Source organism: Tursiops truncatus, chromosome 4, assembly GCF_011762595.2.
Source record: "Tursiops truncatus isolate mTurTru1 chromosome 4, mTurTru1.mat.Y, whole genome shotgun sequence".
Taxonomy (NCBI): domain Eukaryota; kingdom Metazoa; phylum Chordata; class Mammalia; order Artiodactyla; family Delphinidae; genus Tursiops; species Tursiops truncatus.
This window is the reverse complement of record NC_047037.1, coordinates 11773682-11792642: the sequence shown is the minus strand read 5'-3', so window position 1 is coordinate 11792642 and position 18961 is coordinate 11773682. Positions and strand designations below refer to the sequence as shown.

The 18961-nt window shown below is 39.1% G+C and overlaps 2 protein-coding genes across 6 annotated transcripts in view; one reads left to right on the top strand and one right to left on the bottom strand.

Annotated features, from left to right (window-relative positions):
- Positions 1–4313, top strand: part of PIK3R4 (phosphoinositide-3-kinase regulatory subunit 4) — a 74206-nt gene extending 69893 nt beyond the window's left edge. For 4 of the 5 annotated variants that reach the window (XM_019934395.3, XM_033855293.2, XM_019934398.3 and 1 more), the window contains 4 exons: positions 1668–1768; positions 2391–2479; positions 2782–2890; positions 3745–4313. In XM_019934395.3, the coding sequence (XP_019789954.1) occupies positions 1668–1768; positions 2391–2479; positions 2782–2890; positions 3745–3915 (470 nt within the window). In that variant the 3' untranslated portion in view covers positions 3916–4313. The remainder of the gene's footprint in view (positions 1–1667; positions 1769–2390; positions 2480–2781; positions 2891–3744) is intronic. The other variant, XR_002176224.3, reaches the window with a different exon arrangement.
- A 3024-nt stretch (positions 4314–7337) lies between these two features.
- COL6A6 (collagen type VI alpha 6 chain) overlaps positions 7338–18961 on the bottom strand; it is a 107411-nt gene continuing 95787 nt past the window's right edge. The window contains exon 35 of the mRNA XM_019934137.2: positions 7338–7836. Coding sequence (XP_019789696.2) covers positions 7620–7836 — 217 coding nt within the window. The 3' untranslated portion in view covers positions 7338–7619. The remainder of the gene's footprint in view (positions 7837–18961) is intronic.

Sequence of the window (18961 nt, the reverse complement as noted above, 5' to 3'; positions counted from 1 at the left end):
CCCACTTCTAGTCCATCAGCCAGTTATACATGTTCTGTCTTAAAATATGTCCAGAATTGAGCACCTTTTACTATTTCCATCACTGTCCCCCTAGTCCAAACAGCCATAATCTCATGTCCCTATTAGTGCAACCTTGTAACTCCCTGCTTTTATTCTTACCAAAGACTGTTCTTTCTTCTGCTCAGTACCTTCCAGTGGCTCTCAAATAACAGCCAAACTCCTCACCATGGCCCAGAGACTTTATGGGATCTGTCCCTGCTACCTCACTGACACTCTTGATCAGTCAGGGTTCCAACAGGAAACACATGGCATACCCAAGGTAGGATAATTTGAGGAGGACTTATTGTCAGAGGAACTATTTACAAAGGTGTGGGTGTGAGACATCGTAAAACACAGTGCAATAAAATAGGGCTCCAGCCACAGGGGCTTCCTGGCCTTTTCCTTGAACTAATCACATTCCTGCTTTGGGGCCTCTGCATTTTTGGGGGGTTGTTGTCACCACTAGGATGTAAGTTCTGTGAAAAAGGGATTTTTTTTGCATTATTTGCCTTCTTTTCCTCAGTGCCTAGGACGGTGACTGGTTCATAGTAAACATTGTTGGTTCAATAAATGTTAATGAAGGACTGAAGCCTGGGGTATTGTCACTATCCTGCTCAAAATTACTTTCGAGATAGCCTCTCTCAGGCCTGCAGCTTCCATTCCCTAGAATCTTCCTTCCACTCTTCCTGTCAGATGTGCTCCGATCTGACCACAGCACCCAGACATGGGTGTGTGTGCTTTACTCCTTCCATCCTTTCTGCCTGAAGTGATCCATGTGCCACCTGTGTCTCCAGCCTCACTTGCTCTTTCCGTCCCAGTGATGACACCTCCACGAGGTGGCCTTGATTCTCACCCACTGGATGTGACCTTTGCCTTCCTGAGTGTAGGTGGAACTCTGCATTCTCTCTTTTTGTGCTCATTGTCTTATACTTTATATTTTTTTCTTTCCTTCTAGACTGTAGGTTTCTTTTCTTTTTTTTTTTAAATAAATTTATTTATTTTATTTATTTATTTTTGGCTGTGTTGGGTCTTCGTAGCTGCACGCGGGCTCTCTCTAGTTGTGGCGAGCGAGGGCTACTCTTTGTTGCGGTGCGTGAGCTTCTCATTGCAGTGGCTTCTCTTGTTGCAGAGCATGGGCTCTAGGCACACGGGCTTCAGTAGTTGTGGCACGTGGGCTCAGTAGTTGTGGTTTGTGGGTTCTAGAGCACAGACTCAGTGGTTGTGGCACGTGGGCTTAGTTGCTCCGTGGCATGTGGGATCTTCGTGGACCAGGGCTCGAACCTGTGTCTCCTGCATTGGCAGGCGGATTCTTAACCATTACACCACCAGGGAAGTCCTAGACTGTAGGTTTCTTGAGGGCAGAGTCTGTTTATGCTTTGCCTTTCCACCCTACACTTCTTTCCACTTGGCTGGACACCAGTAAATATTGACTAGTAGGCTATAAAAAACATTTCTTTTTTGCACTCCAGTGTGGTGGCAGGGTCACAGTATTATTTAAAAGTATTCTTGAGTGTTTCTTGCAGGATGGGAGAAAATGGAAATGGCTGTAGGCTGACTACCTCTACCAAGACATGAATCCCTAAGAGTGGAGACCTTGTCTGAGTAACGTTCTGGCCTGTTTCCCTCAGCTGTCCAGGGCAACAATGAAGTATCCATGTGGGACATGGAGACGGGTGACAGAAGGTTCACGCTCTGGGCCAGTGGTGCGCCACCACTGTCTGAATTACAGGTTTGCTCCAGTTTTTATTATAAAGGCCAACATAATCTCCCACATCCCAAGCACTTTCAGGCATTTTGCCAAACATGATATTTGTTGGGCCTTTGGGTTATGTTTTAAATTTGGGTTTTTACTAAGTATTAGGTGGGCATTGCTACCATGTGCTTTCCAGTTCCCGCTTACTGGTGTCTGCTTCTGTGGGTGTTTTGGTTGCCAGCTCCATAAGGTTTGTGATGTCTCTTTGGAACCCCAGTAAAATATGGGTTAATTAGGAAAAGCACAGATTAAAGCTTAGATCATTAAAAAAATGGAACATGACCCCTCATACACACTTTTTTAAGGGTGCTTTGTTGGGGCAGAAGGTAGGAAAGATTTTTTTCTCCTTTAGTTGGGGTCCTTCTCATCCCAAATAGAGAATTTTGGGAAGCTGAACAGGCTCTGCTGCTTCATTCAGGATGATATAGAGCAAATGCATTTTAAATTCCCAAAGAAAGAAGATCTAAGACATACGTGATCTGTCTCTAGTCTCTTCAGTTAACCACAGACAGCTGACTTGTCTCTAGAAACGGCTACATCCTTTATGGGCTACACTGGTGTCTGTTATTTGACTCTTTATTTCTTTATTTCCTTTAAGCCTTCTCCTCACAGTGTCCACGGTCTCTACTGTAGTCCTGCAGATGGGAACCCCATCCTGCTAACAGCTGGCTCAGACATGAAAATAAGGTACAGTAAAGACACTTGATATCCAGCACTTGAAAGGAGAAAGGTAGCAAAATGATGAATACTGCGGTTACCACTAGGCGTTGCTTATTATAGATACCAGCAGTAGTGTGACGTTTAACGTCATCTGCTTCTTTCAGGGACAGCTGTTAATACTTCATTTGTAACTAATTTTAGGCTCTTCTAGAAGATTGTCTTTTCCTAATGCAGAAGAGAACAAGCTAGCATTGATGAGTGTCAGCCAGTAATCATTAGTCCCTCCCCTCCTCCTTTGAGATTATCACCAGTTGTTTCCTTTACCCCAGGTTTTGGGACCTGGCTTACCCAGAGAGGTCCTATGTCATTGCAGGAAGCACTAGTTCTTCATCTGTGTCCTACTACAGGAAAATCATTGAAGGCACCGAAGTCGTCCAGGTATAAGCAGTCTTTCTTTCAACTTTTGTAGGAACAAAAACGGCTTTCATAAATATCATGTTGATTCAAATAAATGGCTTGGCCAAGAGTGGCACTATTTCTTTGAATTTAAAAAATATGTTTTATTTTCTCTTGACTTTTCTGTATTTTTTAAATTAACTTTTATTAAAGTAGAATGAACACAGAAAGTGCATGTGTAAGTACACTGCTCAAAATAAGCACTTCAAACACTTGCCAAGTCCTTAAAACAACTTTATAAGGAAGTGCCTTTATTATTTTCCTTCTGCAAATGAGAAAGTTAAGCACAGCGAAATTGAACACGTCTAAGGTCACCCAGCTAGCAAGCAGCAGCGCTGGGACTCATACCTGGCTGGTGGGGCTCAAGAGCTTGTGTTCTTGAGTCAGGCAGAGGCTGCAGAGGAGATGACATACTTGCCAGTGCTGGGCCTGGTACGTGGTCAGTAAATGAGGGGCTTCCTTTGTCCCAAATATCAGTGAGCTTCAGAAGGGCTTGAGTGTCTGACAGGTGTTTACATCCATATCCCGGTTGTCTCTGCCTCTCTGTTCTTTCCTTTTATTCTTTGATGTTGACAGAGGTAATATGCACAGATTATTGGCCTGTTTGTAAGTTTTCCGTATTTGTAAGTGGCTACTTGTGGAGTCTAGTGACTGGAAACGTAGAACATCACTTTGAACACTCTCTGCTCAGTGTCTTTGTGAAAGTGTGACTCCTTCATGGGAGGGCTAGCCTAAACAAGAACAGTATTCCTCAGAAGCAGGAGGACAGACAGGCGGTAGAATGTGCTACAGCCTTTAACTTCTGGCTTTCTCCTTGACTTTTAACCACCAAACAGGAAATTCAGAATAAGCAGAAGGTGGGACCGAGTGATGATGCCCCTCGGAAGGGCCCAGAGTCTCTGCCTGTGGGTCACCACGACATCATCACAGATGTCGCCACGTTCCAGACGACACAGGGCTTCATTGTGACTGCTTCTAGAGATGGGATTGTTAAGGTTTGGAAATGAAAACTGAGTGATTTGTATAATGTGTAAAAATATATAAATATACTATAACTCAAGAGAAAAAGTATTTTTAGAGAACAGAGTGAACACAGATTCATTTGCTTAATTTTCAGAATCATGTCTGTTTCATGATTAAACAAATCCCATGCAAGGTGGTTAAGGAAGTTGCTGGCATACTTGTGTATATCTCAGCTGAAATTAGCCAGACAATAGTATCTGGGACTTTCTTATTGTATATATCACAGAGGTGAGGAATTTAAAATGCTAAGACTTAGGTGATCTCAGTTTACTTTGTATTAAAAAAGATGACTGAAAGTTGGTTGTAAGCTATTATAATGTAAACACATTTTTTGCTATTAAAAATGCTATTCAAACTAGCCAATAAACTGTATTCAAGCATCTTAAGGGGTTTTTGTTTGTTTTTGTTGGTGTTTTTAACAGTAAACATTAGCAGAAGAATAACCTCTCCAGCAGCACGTGTTCTGAAGACATGGACCCGGTGTTGCAGGGACTCAGTGAAAGAACTAGGCCTTATGTCCAGGTCTCTGGATTCTCAGTATCATGCTTCCTGCTCTAGCCCATCTATCTTTCTTCCAGTTTTAGAGCTGGCCTTGTTAGATGTTTAACCCTGTAGACTTGATCCCCTGTGTGTCATTTCCAGAGTAGTGTGTCTCTTCTTGGTCATCATTACTGTTTTTTATAGGCTCTACTATAAATTCTGAAACTTGGCCCATCACCTCGCTTTTATCCAGTGTATATTATTTATTAAATGCATGAAAAGAGAAAAATAAAAAGATGAAGCTGTTAAAAACATGCCCCAAATTTATATTTTTAAAAGACCAAAATTTGGTCTTTCCCACTAAAATAAACCCTTCAAAATTATCGATTATTGTTCACACAGCAACTTCTCATCCACATTTAATTGTCATCCGCTTGCAGAAGGGTTTATGGTGTTCAAAATATTTTAGTTTGAAATTAGCTACAGGAGTCTGTAAAACCAAGAAGTTGAACAGATAATCTGAGTCTAGGGAAAATACTTGTTTAAGAAATACTCCAAAAATTTAATTTGTATAATTACATAACTTAGTATGAGACATGACAGTTGCAGTGCATAGGATTCAACACACTTAGTGTTTAGACAAGTAAACAATAAAACTATCAGAAAACCCCATCATTCAGAGAGGTCCAGGTCAGGAGTGATGGACTCTGATGGGCCGGGGAGCTCAGTGGATCCATAGAATATGCAAATTTGACATTGGCGTTTTCATGTTGTAGTGCCTCTGTTTCCCTTAATGTGTGCTAAGACCATATTTATAGAGGTTCTAGCTACTAGGTCAGATTTAGAGTCTGCAGAGGTTGGGGGAAGTTTTTTGAGACATAAACTTGTTCTGAAAATGGGCCCCAAGCCTGGAGCCATTAGATAAGCCACAGACTGATAAATGTGGGGAATGCTGAGGGAAGAGATGGAGTATGCTGATGGAGCTGTAATCCTTTTCCCCTTATCTTCCTACCACTCATTCTCCCCACTTAAAAATCCTCCCCCCCCAGCTTTATAAAGGTCATTTGGTTGAATTGTTACTGAGTATTACAATCTGACGCCACATTGAGTTTGCATTTCTTTTTGAATTCTAGGGGTTTTCTTTAACATGTTTGATTCATAGTTCAGTGCAGAGATAATAGAATAAATTGTCCTTTATAGTCAATTAATTTATAATTCTATATCAAGAACATCACTGCTTATTTGTGTGATTCTTGGTTTAAATAGGGTTTTGTTTAATTTACACTCAATTTATGGTACTTTCCCCTTTAAGAGGAAGAGGTAAATCATGGAAAATGCTAATATTAGGGATTAATATTTTTAAAAGGAACTTACTATTTACACTATGCTTCAGACCCCTCACCTACTAATGACTAAAACGATGACCCAAAATGCTAAAATAATCTCAATCACCAAGGAAATATTTGTTTGGTGTACTTTACTTACCAATGCTGAAAAGATAGACAAATAACATTTTAAAAGTATTTCCAACAATAAACAGAAGAAAGGAATTTTTGCTTAATCCAGAGTTAACCAGAAAAATCCCTTTTATTAAAATACCTCTTAAATATTGCTCATCAATTTCCTGTACTTGAAACAAATTTTTCCTGAACTCCTAAGCACCATTTAGGATACATGAAGAAAGCTGATGTGCTTTATTCTTCTGTGTTACCTGAGTATGGATACAACCTTTTAACTCCTTGCTCTTTGGAGACATTGGGAGCTATTTCTATGGAGTTGCCTGGGTAAGGATGGCAGAAGTTATTTGTAAAAACACTGCAGATGGCTCTTCTTTCCCAGGTTTTATGAAGAGAGGTGTAGAAAAGAAAGTCAGATGATACCTGCTGGTATTTGGTGTCCGTAACCCTGTGCCCCATGCATCCGTGCAGGGCCTCCCTCCCTTTCTGGAGAGTATGGCCATCTGTGCAGCCAGGCCACTACCACCAACTGTGGAGCCAGCTCTTAAAATTTGCCATTATGTCTAAATTAAGTATTGCTTCTTTGGTGTCTAGTTGTTGAAAACATTAGCCCTATCATAAGATTAAAAATCAGTTATGTGATCTGGATGGGAGTGAGGAGAAAGAGCCACCAGAGATGCACTTTGAAGACCTTTCCAGGTTTCACTCTGATCTCTTTTCGCATCTCTGGCGCCCCCGCCCCCCCACCAATAAGGATTTGTAGATTAAGACATGGACACCTTTATCTTTTCCAAACTCGCTGTGCATTTAAGCTCTTCTTAGAGCTCTGCCCGTCCTCTTTGCTGCTGCTCACTATTTACTAAAGAGCTACCTGATGGGTAACTCATAGCTTCACCCATGACATGTTGTGTCTTTACTATTCTTGTCTAAAGAATACATGGATTAGTAATAATAATAATAATAATAATAATGGGAAAGAAAGAATAAAAGTCTATCAAAATGGCCAGGCAGGAGGCTCTACACAATTTATGTTCTGGGGAAATATGAGTTTCTCAGTGCGTTAAGGAGGATTTGGAGCTGGGAAAAATTACCCTCTGTTTCTCACCTGTCCAAGCAAACAAACAACTGCACAAGGTGGAGGAAAGCTTCCCGCACAAGCCCATTGGCGATCCAGTCAGTCCAGACAGAGACCGGGGTGTGTTGAAATGGAGTCGTCGAGAAAGGTCAGATTTTCAGTTACGACATACAAACAGCATCGATTTCTAGGGTTAATGTTAGGATCTCCCAAAACATTAACCTTTGGTTAAATAGATGAGCATTAATCAGTCCTAAGCTGAGAAAGAAGGCTTGATTTATAGAAAGTGGACTGGACGGAGACCTACAATTTAAAACTCATGACTGTTGGTGCATGTATATACACGTATACACGTTATAACATTTATAACATTTATAATCAAATTACATCGCCATTAGACTTTTCAAAAGACTCCTTTTATTCTTCCATCTTTTAATGATAACAGTTCTTGAACATACCAGTCTCGGAATTATCAGGAATGGTCAAATAAATGGACAAGATATATCTTAATACCAGAGAGTGCAAGGGGTCAAGTTCTCTGATGACCCACCACCTGTGGCCACAAGGTCCTCCAAAGCGGACCTCGGATGCAGACAGAAATCCAAGTAAAAGTCGTCCAACGTTGTGTTCATGAATTTAGTTATTTAAGCCCAGAGTCTTACCATGCTTCCTGAGGCTAAACTCTTCGAGCACCTTTATCATGTTGTTTGGGAGCCGTTTTTATCACTCCTTTCCCACTTTTAAAGGTATGGGATGTGTTTCTCGTAAAATTTTGAACAGTATCATCTCTGCTGCCTCTTGCTGTTCTTGACAGATACTTTTTACGTTGAAAGAATTTTGCCTTCTGTAATACATCTTCTTTGAGGGTAGCTTTATGTGGTCCAGGAAGGAAGCTATACAATGAAAGAAAAGAAACCCCATAGAAGATAAATACCATTTCAACTGTAACAGATTCTACGTTAACCCGTCTTCCTAAATAATTGTGCACCCATTCCTTGTTGCATCCTTCCTTCAGGGTAAGTTTATTGAGATGATTCAATTGGGGATTTACACTGAACAGGTATATTAGAAGCTGATGAATAAGATACCTTGTCAAAATATGCAAAAGTATAATTTTAATAGGGAAGTTTCTTCTTCATGGAGTATATTTCACTCAGAACTTCATATGGTTGGCTCCTGTTTATTCAGATGTTGGTTCAAATGGTACCTCCTTAGAGACCACCAGATGTATAGTTTTCCCAGTCCCAGTCACGCAGCACAACGTGCTCTTACATTTTTCCTAACACTTACCACTATCTGATTTTTATTTACTTGTAAACTTTGTGATTTGTTCCCCCTCTTCCACCATCCCAGACAGAAAGTGTCATGAGACCATGTCTTGTCACCATAGTAACCCCAGGAACCTAGAGGAGTGCTTAGCACATGGTAGATACAAGTATTTGTTTAGTGAAAGCATCAATGAATGCCCCTTCTTCCCTCCCTTCCGCCCATCCATCCATCCATCCATCCATCCATCCGTCCATCCAAATGTTCATGCTTTATGGAAGGCACTGTGTTAGGTACAGTGGGGGACGCAGAAATAGCGCCCAGTTTGGCAGGCACACAGGCGTTTGGATGGGAGTCGAGAGTAACCCAACAATAAAGGGAAGCTGGGGTCAGACTCTGGGAGGCCTTGAGTGCCAGGCTGATGACAGGGAATCAGAAGCTAAGTGCTGACCAGAAGTCCTAGCCTGTCCAATCAAACTTTCTGTACTGATGGAAATGTCCTATGATCTGCACTGGCCAGTATGGCAGCCACTGGTCACACGCGGCTGTCGAGCACTTGAAACGTGGTTAGTGTGACCAAGAAGCTAAATTTTTAGTTTCATTTAGCTGAAAGCTAGTGGCTACTGTAGTGGACAGCATGGAAAGGGAGCCATTTCAGACCTCATCTCACAGGGAGGCAGTGGAAAGAGCCTTGGGTCCTGGAACATTCTTACATTCTAGGTCCTCTATTACTAGCTGAGCAGCTCTGAGCGGATCACTTAACTAGAGGGAACCTTGTTTCTTCAGGTGTAAAACGAGGATGAAAACCACCAATGTTGCTGTGAGCGACAATCGAAGTCCCATGGTGTCTGCTGGTTACAGATGAGGAGACTGAGTGTGAGGCTGCAGGAGAGGCAGAGCTGAGGCTACAATCAACTCTTCTGATAGAGTCCCGTGTGACTTCCACTCAACTAGGTTTTTATCCAGGACACTATAGAGACCTATCAAGATATTTGGAATAAGAAAGTGAAATGATAAATGTCATGCTGTCAGAAGCACCTGGGTATGGGTGCAGAACCACAGGAGGGCAGGTGGCCTGGGGCAGAGGTTAAGAAGCTATGTGGAGCCTGGCACATAAGCTCTTCATAAAATTTTTAGAATAAGTGAGAGCCTGGTGGCATAAGAGAAACTAACTGAATTGTGGTCACGGGAAGAGTCATGAGAACTCCAAAATGTTGAGACCAGGAGGACAGTGGCAACGTTTACCATATTCACCATGATCCATGCCTTTGCATTTGGATTTTTCTGCTTTATCCAGCCATAAATCTGATCTGTCTCACAAAAACATCACTATTTAGAAAACGAGTAAGTAGAGGATGTAAAAAGAATTTAAAGTTACTCTGCTTTCCCCTTTCTCTCTCTGTCTTTGTCTCTGTCTCACAAACACTCACTGCATATTCTTCTTTCGTGTATAATGAGAGCTGAGGGTAAGGGAGACATCAAACCAACCGAGAAGCCTAGCATTCACGTCACACAGACCCTGAGGACTCCACACCTTATATACTGTATGTCTGGGCTTCTGTCAGTGCTACCAGAGTTGCACTACATTGATCAACAAACTCCTCCCAATCACCAAGAACAGCGGCCACGGCTAAATTCCAGTGGAAATACAATTTCCTTACACCTTCCCCCATTTTGCTCTTCTCTATATTTTCTTGTTAATTTCCAGACTAAATATTATGAACTCAAATCCTCCAAAGTTGTAACTGTATGCACAAGCTACGGCCCCACAGATCGTGAGGGGACATTCTTTCAGGTCTGGAACATACTGTTTCCATGGCTTGAGTTTACCTTGTTTATACTGGTCTCTCCCCTCCACCCTCATTCTCTTTCCCTTTGCATTGGCTGCTTTTTATAGTAAATTTAGTTAACTTTGTTGTCTTCCTCCCTCTTTGTTAAGAAGAAGTTGTTAAATTGGTAATTGCTTCTATAGCATTGCATTGCTATTTTTTCCCCTCAAATATTTTTATTCTTAAAAGGGTTGAACATGATAAACACCACATCTCTGAATTTTCACCTTTTCCACTGTGTCATACGTGGAGTTGGTATTGGAGAAGCATTTGATAAGAATCATTTGATTACTCTGGGAATCATACAGACTTTCTGCTTTTCTTTCTCCCATTCTATATTGTTCAGATACTTCTTTGCTGATGGGTAACTTCGACAATACGTAATCAAGATAAAGAAACAGGAGTGAAATACCCTCCATTCATTTTGCAACGTGTGCCCAGCACCAGTAAAGCTTCTAGAAAGAAAGATGTGGCAACTCGGTAAAATGTGGTGGGTGGAACTAATTGTAGATTTCAATCCTCTGTGATCACAGATTCCTTCAACCATGCAGACAACCAGGAGTCAGCCCAGCTGCATTTATTAGTTGACTGGATGCACTGGAGTGGAAAATGTGGACAAGATTACTTTTATTTCGAGAATTCTTTTTACCTTAATATACATTTTTGTGTGTCTAGAAAACACACTTTGGAAAGCAGAATTACAACAGATGTATATTCACATGGCACTGGCGACTGTGTCCATTTTTACAATTCAATTGTTCCCGTTCTGGCCTGTCATCGCTTTCAAGTGTGGCACGAGTGCTTATCTGCCTGGATGAATAGGCAGGTGGCTTTCAGTCTTTCACTGTCTCTGAGTGGATCTAAGTGCTTACATAGAGGCTGCCCTGCAATCTCTCCTTCGTGGGCATGTCTCTTGCTTGTGGTTTGGTTCAGTGTCTTTTACCAGAGAAGAACAAGCTTTTACCTGTATATCTCAGAATCTGACAGCAGAATGATCTAATTCTTACGTGGCAAGTCATCCTATGTCCAGGCCTCTTGCCTCTGCATCCCTTCTGTTGAAGAGCTCAGGCAGTCAGTTTCAGAAGAAGCTGTGTGCTTGTTACCTTTTATTATAGTCTTTGGTTACTTAGAGAAGGCCTGGGGAGTCCCAGCCTAACACATGGTCAGGGAGTCATTGATGGCAGTGTGGATTTCATGACTCAATTCCTTATGCCCCAGCATTTCCTGACATTTCACCATTCCAGGTATGTGGGAGAATCTGAGCCTCCAGTGTACCTTAGGGCAATGTGCAGAAGCGGCAAGAAACACAGGGTGGGAATGGTTTCCAAAAAAGTCTTTAATTTGTATAGGCTGGCTCCCGCACCTGCCCTTGCAATTATCTATAATATGTGGAGCCTGATCCACGTGCAAATTCGAAGCCTCTTTCCACGCTACCAGACACCTGCAGCAGGGGGAGCCCTGCTCCTCCTGGACTGACCGCACAGGCCGGTTTAGACCTGACTTCAGAAGCATTTGCTGCTGGACAGTTCCCCTGCTTCCCAGCAAGGTGAGAGGCTTCTCGGAGCTTCTGAAGCTGGGGCTTCCGGGCCGGGGGGAGGGCCTTGGGCCCCATCACCACACAGGAATGCACACACTGCACAGTAGGAGGAGCCACACTGTCAGAAGCATCTGTCTAGGTGTGATTCTCAGGGGCTGGGGCACTCTGATTTCAGTCAGATGTGGGGCACGTATGTACGTGTTAGCATGATTTACGCTGAAACAAACAACCACCAAAAAACCCCACTCTCCTAACTGATTTCAATTATTTTTAATTAAAAAATAAGTAATATTCATACATGCAAAGGCTATGATATATATGTATATTATTATTTTAAAATAACTTCTGCCTTTGTTGCTGATAAATTTTTTTTAATTAAGATATTTTAAAAAGTAAATTCTACTCTTATTCCATTCTTTGGGTATATGCTATTTTTTTCTATAACATTGCTTTAAAATATTTATTTATTTAAATTAAAAAGCAGTTTTTACATCTTTAAAAAAATTGAAGTATAGTTAATTTACAATATTGTGTTAATTTCTGTTTTTTTAATTGTATTTTTTTATTGAAGTATTTAAAAAAATTTAGTATATATATTTTTTCTATTACACCTTAAGAGCAATGTTTAGCTCATTAGCTTTTAGATTTTAAAAAATTTCCCTAACGTACTATGGAAAACACTATGGAGGTTCCTCAAAAAATTAAAAACAGAACTGCTATATGATCCAGCAATTCCACTTCTGGGTATTTGCCTGAAGAAAATGAAAACACTAATTTGAAAAGATATAAGCACCCCTATGTTCATTGCAGCAAAATTCACAATAACCAAGATATAGAAGCAAACTATGTATCCATCGACAGATGAATGGATAAAGAAGATGTGGTGTATATAGACACAATGGAATACTACTCAGCCACAAAAAAGAATGAAATAATGCTATTTATAATATGGATGGACCTAGAGGGTATTATGCTAAGTGAAATATGTCAGACAAACACTGTATGATTTCACTTATACGTGGAATCTAAAATAACAAACAAAACCTGCAGAAACAGATTCCTTGATACAGAGAACAAACTGGTGGTTGCTAGAGAGGAAGGGAAGGGAGGATGGGCGAAACAGGTGAAGGGGATTAAGAGGCGCACACTTCCAGTTATAAAATAAATAAGTCACGGGGATGAAATATATAGAATAGGGAATATAGTCAGTAACAGTGTAACAATTTTAAATGGAGACAGATGGTAACTAGACTTATGGTGATCATCTAGTAATGTATATAAATGTTGACTCACTATGTTGTACACTTGAAACTAATATAACATTGTATGCCAATTAAAAAAAATTCCCTAACATAAGAAAACTATAAACTTTCCTAAACTATGAATTCTGAAGCATCCCACAAGTTTTGGCATGTAATATTTTGATTATTATACAGTTCTAAGTATTTTTAAGTTTTCACTATGATTTTTGTCTCATTAGTTATTTAGAAATGTGATTTTGATTAAAAAACATATGGGCTTAAAAATATTGTTTGTATTAATTTCTAACTTAATTGCACTGTGATCAATTGGACTGTATGAAGCCAGTTCTTAGAAATTTGTTGACACTTGATTTATAAGCTAAAAACTGCACAATGAACCCCTGTACACCCTCCATGCTGATGCAACAGTTGTTAATGTTCCGTGTGTTCAGAAGAATGTCTCATTCTTCTGTGCAGGATTCTATACGAGTCTATTAAATCAAGCTTGTTACTTATGATTAAATCGTTATATCTTTAATTTTTGTCTGCTTGACCTAACAGTATTCAAACTGATGTAGCGAAATCTCCAACTCTGATGATTTTTTTTTTTTTTTTTTTTTTTGGCAGTACGTGGGCCTCTCACTGTTGTGGCCTCTCCCGTTGCGGAGCACAGGGTCCGGACGCGCAGGCTCAGCGGCCATGGCTCACGGGCCCAGCCGCTCCGCGGCATAGGGGATCTTCCCAGACAGGGGCACGAACCTGTGTCCCCCACATCGGCAGGCAGACTCTCAACCACTGCGCCACCAGGGAAGCCCTCTGATGATATTTTAATGCCAATTTCTCCCTTTTCAATTTCCACATTGTATATTTCAAAATTATTTTATGACCCTCTTATAAATTTAGAATTGTTGTATCTTCTTCATGAATTAGACACTTATCATCATGTGCTGACCGCTTTATCTCTACAAAATGGTTTTGTTTAAGAGCATATTTTATAGGACTCATTTCACTTAGAAACTAATACAACATTGTAAATCAACTATACTTCAATAAAATAAAAAAAATTAGGTATATTTTATCTGATATTAATATAGCTTTCCAGTTTTCTTTTTAAAATATTTGCCTGTTATACTTTTTTCCCATGATTTTACTTTCAACTTTTCCATGTCCTCATTTTGTAGCTGTGTCTCTTGAAAACAGTTATACCTGGATTTTATTTTGTTTTCTTAAATCCGTCACTCTCTAACTGGAACTGGCACGCTTAGTCTGTACATTTCTGTTATAATTACTGATATATAGAAGTGGATTGGATTCTGCTGTCTTACTTTGTGCCTATCACTTGTCCTTTTTTTCCTTTCTTGCTTTTTTATTTAAAAAATATTACGTTGTTGTTTGCTTTTATTCCATTTTCCCTTACTACATTTCGGGTAGTTAGCTACTTTTTATTTTTTTCATGTGTGCCCCCCAAATTTTAATGTATTTTTTTAACATCTATATTGGAGTATAATTGCTTTACAATGGTGTGTTCGTTTCTGCTTTATAACAAAGAGAATCAGTTATACATATACATATATCGCCACATCTCTTCCCTCTTGCGTCTCCCTTCAACCCTCCCTAACCCACCCCTCTGGGTGGTCACAAAGCACTGAGCTGATCTCCCTGTGCTATGCGGCTGCTTCCCACTAGCTATCTATTTTACGTTTGGTAGTGTATATATGTCCATGCCACTCTCTCACTTTGTCCCAGCTTACTCTTCCCCCTCCCCATATCCTCAAGTCCATTCTCTAGTAGCTCTGTGTCTTTATTCCCGTCTTACCCCTAGGTTCTTCATGACCTTTTTTTTTTTTTTCTTAGATTCCATATATATGTGTTAGCATACAGTATTTGTTTTTCCCTTTCTGACTTACTTCACTCTGTATGACAGACTGTAGGTCCATCCACCTCACTACAAATAACTTAATTTTGTTTCTTTTTATGGCTGAGTAATATTCCATTGTATATCTGTGCCTCATCTTCTTTATCCATTCATCTGTTGATGGACACTTAGGTTGCTTCCATGTCTGGCTATTGTAAGTAAAGCTGCAATGAACATTGTGGTGCATGACTCTTTTTGAATTATGGTTTTCTCAGGGTATATGCCCAGTAGTGGTATTGCTAGGTCATATGGTAGTTCTATTTTTAGTTTTTTGAGGAAACTCCATAATGTTCTCCATAGTGGCTGTATCAATTTACATTCCCACCAACAGTGCAAAAGGGTTCCCTTTTCTCCACACCCTCTCCAGCATTTATTGTTTGTAGACTTTTTGATGATGGCCATTCTGTCTGGTGTGAGGTGACACCTCATTGTAGTTTTGATTTGCATTTCTCTAAAGATTAGTGATGTTGAGCATCCTTTCATGTGTTTGTTGTCAAACTGTATATCTTCTTTGGAGAAATGTCTGTTTAGGTCTTCTGCCCATTTTGGGTTTGGGTTTTTTGTTTTTCTGATATTGAGCTGCATGAGCTGCTTGTAAATTTTGGAGATTAGTCCTTTGTCAGTTGCTTCATTTGCAAATGTTTTCTCCCATTCTGAGGGTTGTCTTTTCACCTTGTTTATGTTTTTCTTTGCTGTGCAACAGCTTTTAAGTTTCATTAGGTCCCATTTGTTTATTTTTGTTTTTATTTCAGTTACTCTAGGAGATGGGTCAAAAAGGATCTTGCTGTGATTTATGTCATAGAGTGTTCTGCCTATGTTTTCCTTTAAGAGTTTTATACTGTCTGGCCTTACATTTAGGTCTTTAATCCATTTTGAGTTTATTTTTGTTATGGTGTTAGGAAGTGTTCAAACTTCATTCTTTTACATGTAGCTGTCCAGTTTTCCCAACACAACTTATTGAAGAGGCTGTCTTTTCTCCATTGTATATCCTTGCCTCCTTTATCAAAGATAAGGTGACCATATGTGCATGGGTTTATCTCTGTGCTTTTATCCTGTTCCATTGATCTATATTTCTGTTTTTGTGCCCGTACCATGCTGTCTTGATTATTTTAGCTCTGTATAATAGTCTGAAGTCTGGGAACCTGATTCCTCCAGCTCCGTTTTTCTTTCTCAAGATTGCTTTTTCTATTCGGGGTCTTTTGTGTTTCCATACAACTTGTGAAATTTTTTGTTTTAGTTCTGTGGAAAATGCCATTGGTACTTTGATAGGGATTGCATTGAATCTGTAGGTTGCTTGGGGTAGTATAGTCATTTTCACAATATTGATTCTTCCAATCCAAGAACATGGTATATCTCTCCATCTGTTTCTATCATCTTTAATTTCTTTCATCAGTGTCTTATAGTTTTCTCCATACAGGTCTTTTGTGTCCTTAGGTAGGTTTATTCCTAGGTATTTTATTCTTTTTGTTGCAGTGGTAAATGGGAGTGTTTCCTTAATTTCTCTTTCCGATTGTTCATCATTAGTGTATAGGAATGCAAAAGATTTCTGTGCATTAATTTTGTATCCTGCTATTTTACCAAATTCATTGATTAGCTCTAGTAGTTTTCTGGTGGCATCTTTAGGATTCTCTATGTATAGTATCATGTCATCTGCAAACAGTGACAGCTTTACTTCTTCTTTTCGGATTTGGATTCCTTTTGTTTCTTTTTCTTCTCTGATTGCTGTGGCTAAAACTTCCAAAACTATGTTGAATAAGAGTGGTGAGAGAGGGCAACCTTGTCTTGTTCCTGATATTAGAGGAATTGGTTTCAGTTTCCACCATTGAGAATGATGTTGGCTGTGGGTTTGTCATATATGGCCTTTATTATGTTGAGGTAGCTTCCCTCTATGCCTGCTTTCTGGAGAGTTTTTTTATCATAAATGGATGTTGAATTTTGTCAAAAGCTTTTTCTGCATCTATTGAGATGATCATATGTTTTTTCACCTTCAGTTTGTTAATATGGTGTATCACATTGATTGATTTGCATATATTGAAGAATTCTTTCATTCCTGAGATAAACCCCACTTGCTCATGGTGTATGATCCTTTTAATGTGCTGTTGGATTCTGTTTGCCAGTATTTTGTTGAGGATTTTTGTGTCTATGTTCATCAGTGATATCGGCCTGTAGTTTTCTTTCTTTGTGGCATCTTGATCTGGTTTTGGTATCAGGGTGATGGTGGCCTCCTAGAATGAGTTTGGGAGAATTCCTCCCTCTGCTATATTTTGGAAGAGTTTGAGAAGGATAGGTGTTAGCTCTTCTCTAAATGTTTGATAGAATTCGCCTGTGAAGTCATTTGGTCCTGGGCTTTTGTTTGTTGGAAGATTTTTAATCACAGTTTTAATTTCACTGCTTGTGATTGGTCTGTTTATATTTTCTATTTCTTCCTGGTTCAGTCCCGGAAGGTTGTGCTTTTCTAAGAATTTTTCCATTTCTTCCAAATTGTCCATTTTATTGGCATATAGTTGCTTATAGTAATCTCTGTATTTCTGCAGTGTCTGTTGTTACTTCTCCTTTGTTATTTCTAATTCTATTGGTTTGAGTCTTCCCCCCTTTTTTTTTTTTGATCAGTCTGGCTAATGGTTTATCAATTTTATTTATCTTCTCAAAGAACCAGCTTTTAGTTTTATTAATCTTTGCTATTGTTTCCTTCATTTCTTTTTCAGTTATTTCTGATCTGATCTTTATGATTTCTTTCCTTCTGCTAAGTGTGGGGGTTTTTTGTCCTTCTTTCTCTAATTGTTTTAGGTGTAAGGTTAGGTTGTTTATTTGATATGTTTCTTGTTTCTTGGGTAGGCTTGTATTGCTGTACTTCCCTCTTAGAACTGCTTTTGCTGCATCCCGTAGGTTTTCGGTTGCTGTGTTTTCATTGTCATTTGTTTCTGGTATTTTTTGATTTCCTCTTTCATTTCTTCAGTGATCTCTTGGTTGTTTAGTAGTGTACTGTTTAGCCTCCATGTGTTTGTATTTTTTACAGAATTTTTCCTGTAACTGATATCTAGTCTCATAGAATTGTGGTCGAAAAAGATACTTGATATGATTTCAATTTTCTTAAATTTACCAAGGCTTGACTTGTGACCCAAGATATGATCTATCCTGGTCAATGTTCCATGAGCACTTGAGAAGAAAGTGTATTCTATTGTTTTTGGATGGAATGTCCTGTAAATGTCAATTAAGTCCACTTGTTTAATGTGTCACTTAAAGCTTGTGTTTCCTTATATATTTCATTTTGGAGGATCTGTCCATTGGTGAAAATGGGGTGTTAATGTCCCCTAGTATGATTGTGTTACTGTCGATTTCCCCTTTTATGGCTGTTTGCATTTGCCTTATGTGTTGAGGTGCTCTTATGTTGGGTGCATAAATATTTACAATTGTTATATCTTCTTCTTGGATCGATCCCTTGATCATTATGTAGTGTCCTTCTTTGTCTCTTTTAATAGTCTTTATTTTAAAGTCTATTTTGTCTCATGAAAATTGCCACTCCAGCTTTCTTTTGATTTCCATTTTCATGAATATCTTTTCCATCCCCTCACTTTCAGTCTGTATGTGTCCCTAGGTCTGAAGTGCATCTCTTGTAGACAGCATGTATACAGGTCTTGTTTTTGTATCCATTCAGCCAGTCTGTGTCTTTTGGTTAGATCATTTAATCCATTTACATTTAAGGTAGTTATCGATATGTATGTTCTTAATGTATTTTTAAAAGAGTCTTCAACAGCCTAACCACCAGCCCAAACAACACAAATTCCTAGAACACTTTAAGTCCATTCATTTCCCATGCCATATTATTGCCCCTTTTTTCAATGCTGTCTTTTTTCCCTTTAAAACTCAAGGCTTCATTTTTTAATAACAAAAGATAATTTTATTGTTCACTGTCTTTTCTCATGTTTAAATAATTAATATTTATTAATACTTATATTTATAGTCTTAGTACAACTTGTTTTTTCTGTAAAGCCACCAAGGGCCAAATGTTTTATATTCATAGCTTTTTAAACAAGTACAGCTTTTTGGTAACCCTACAAATTTGATATGACTATAATTTAAAAGTACAACACTTATTTAGATTTACCTAAATATTGACAATTTTTTTATCATCTACTATTCTTGCATCACAGTCCTTCCTTCTGTGGTCTTTATTTTCCTTAAAGTACTTTTTTTTTTTTTTAACCTGGGCCCCCTGCATTAGGAGTGCAG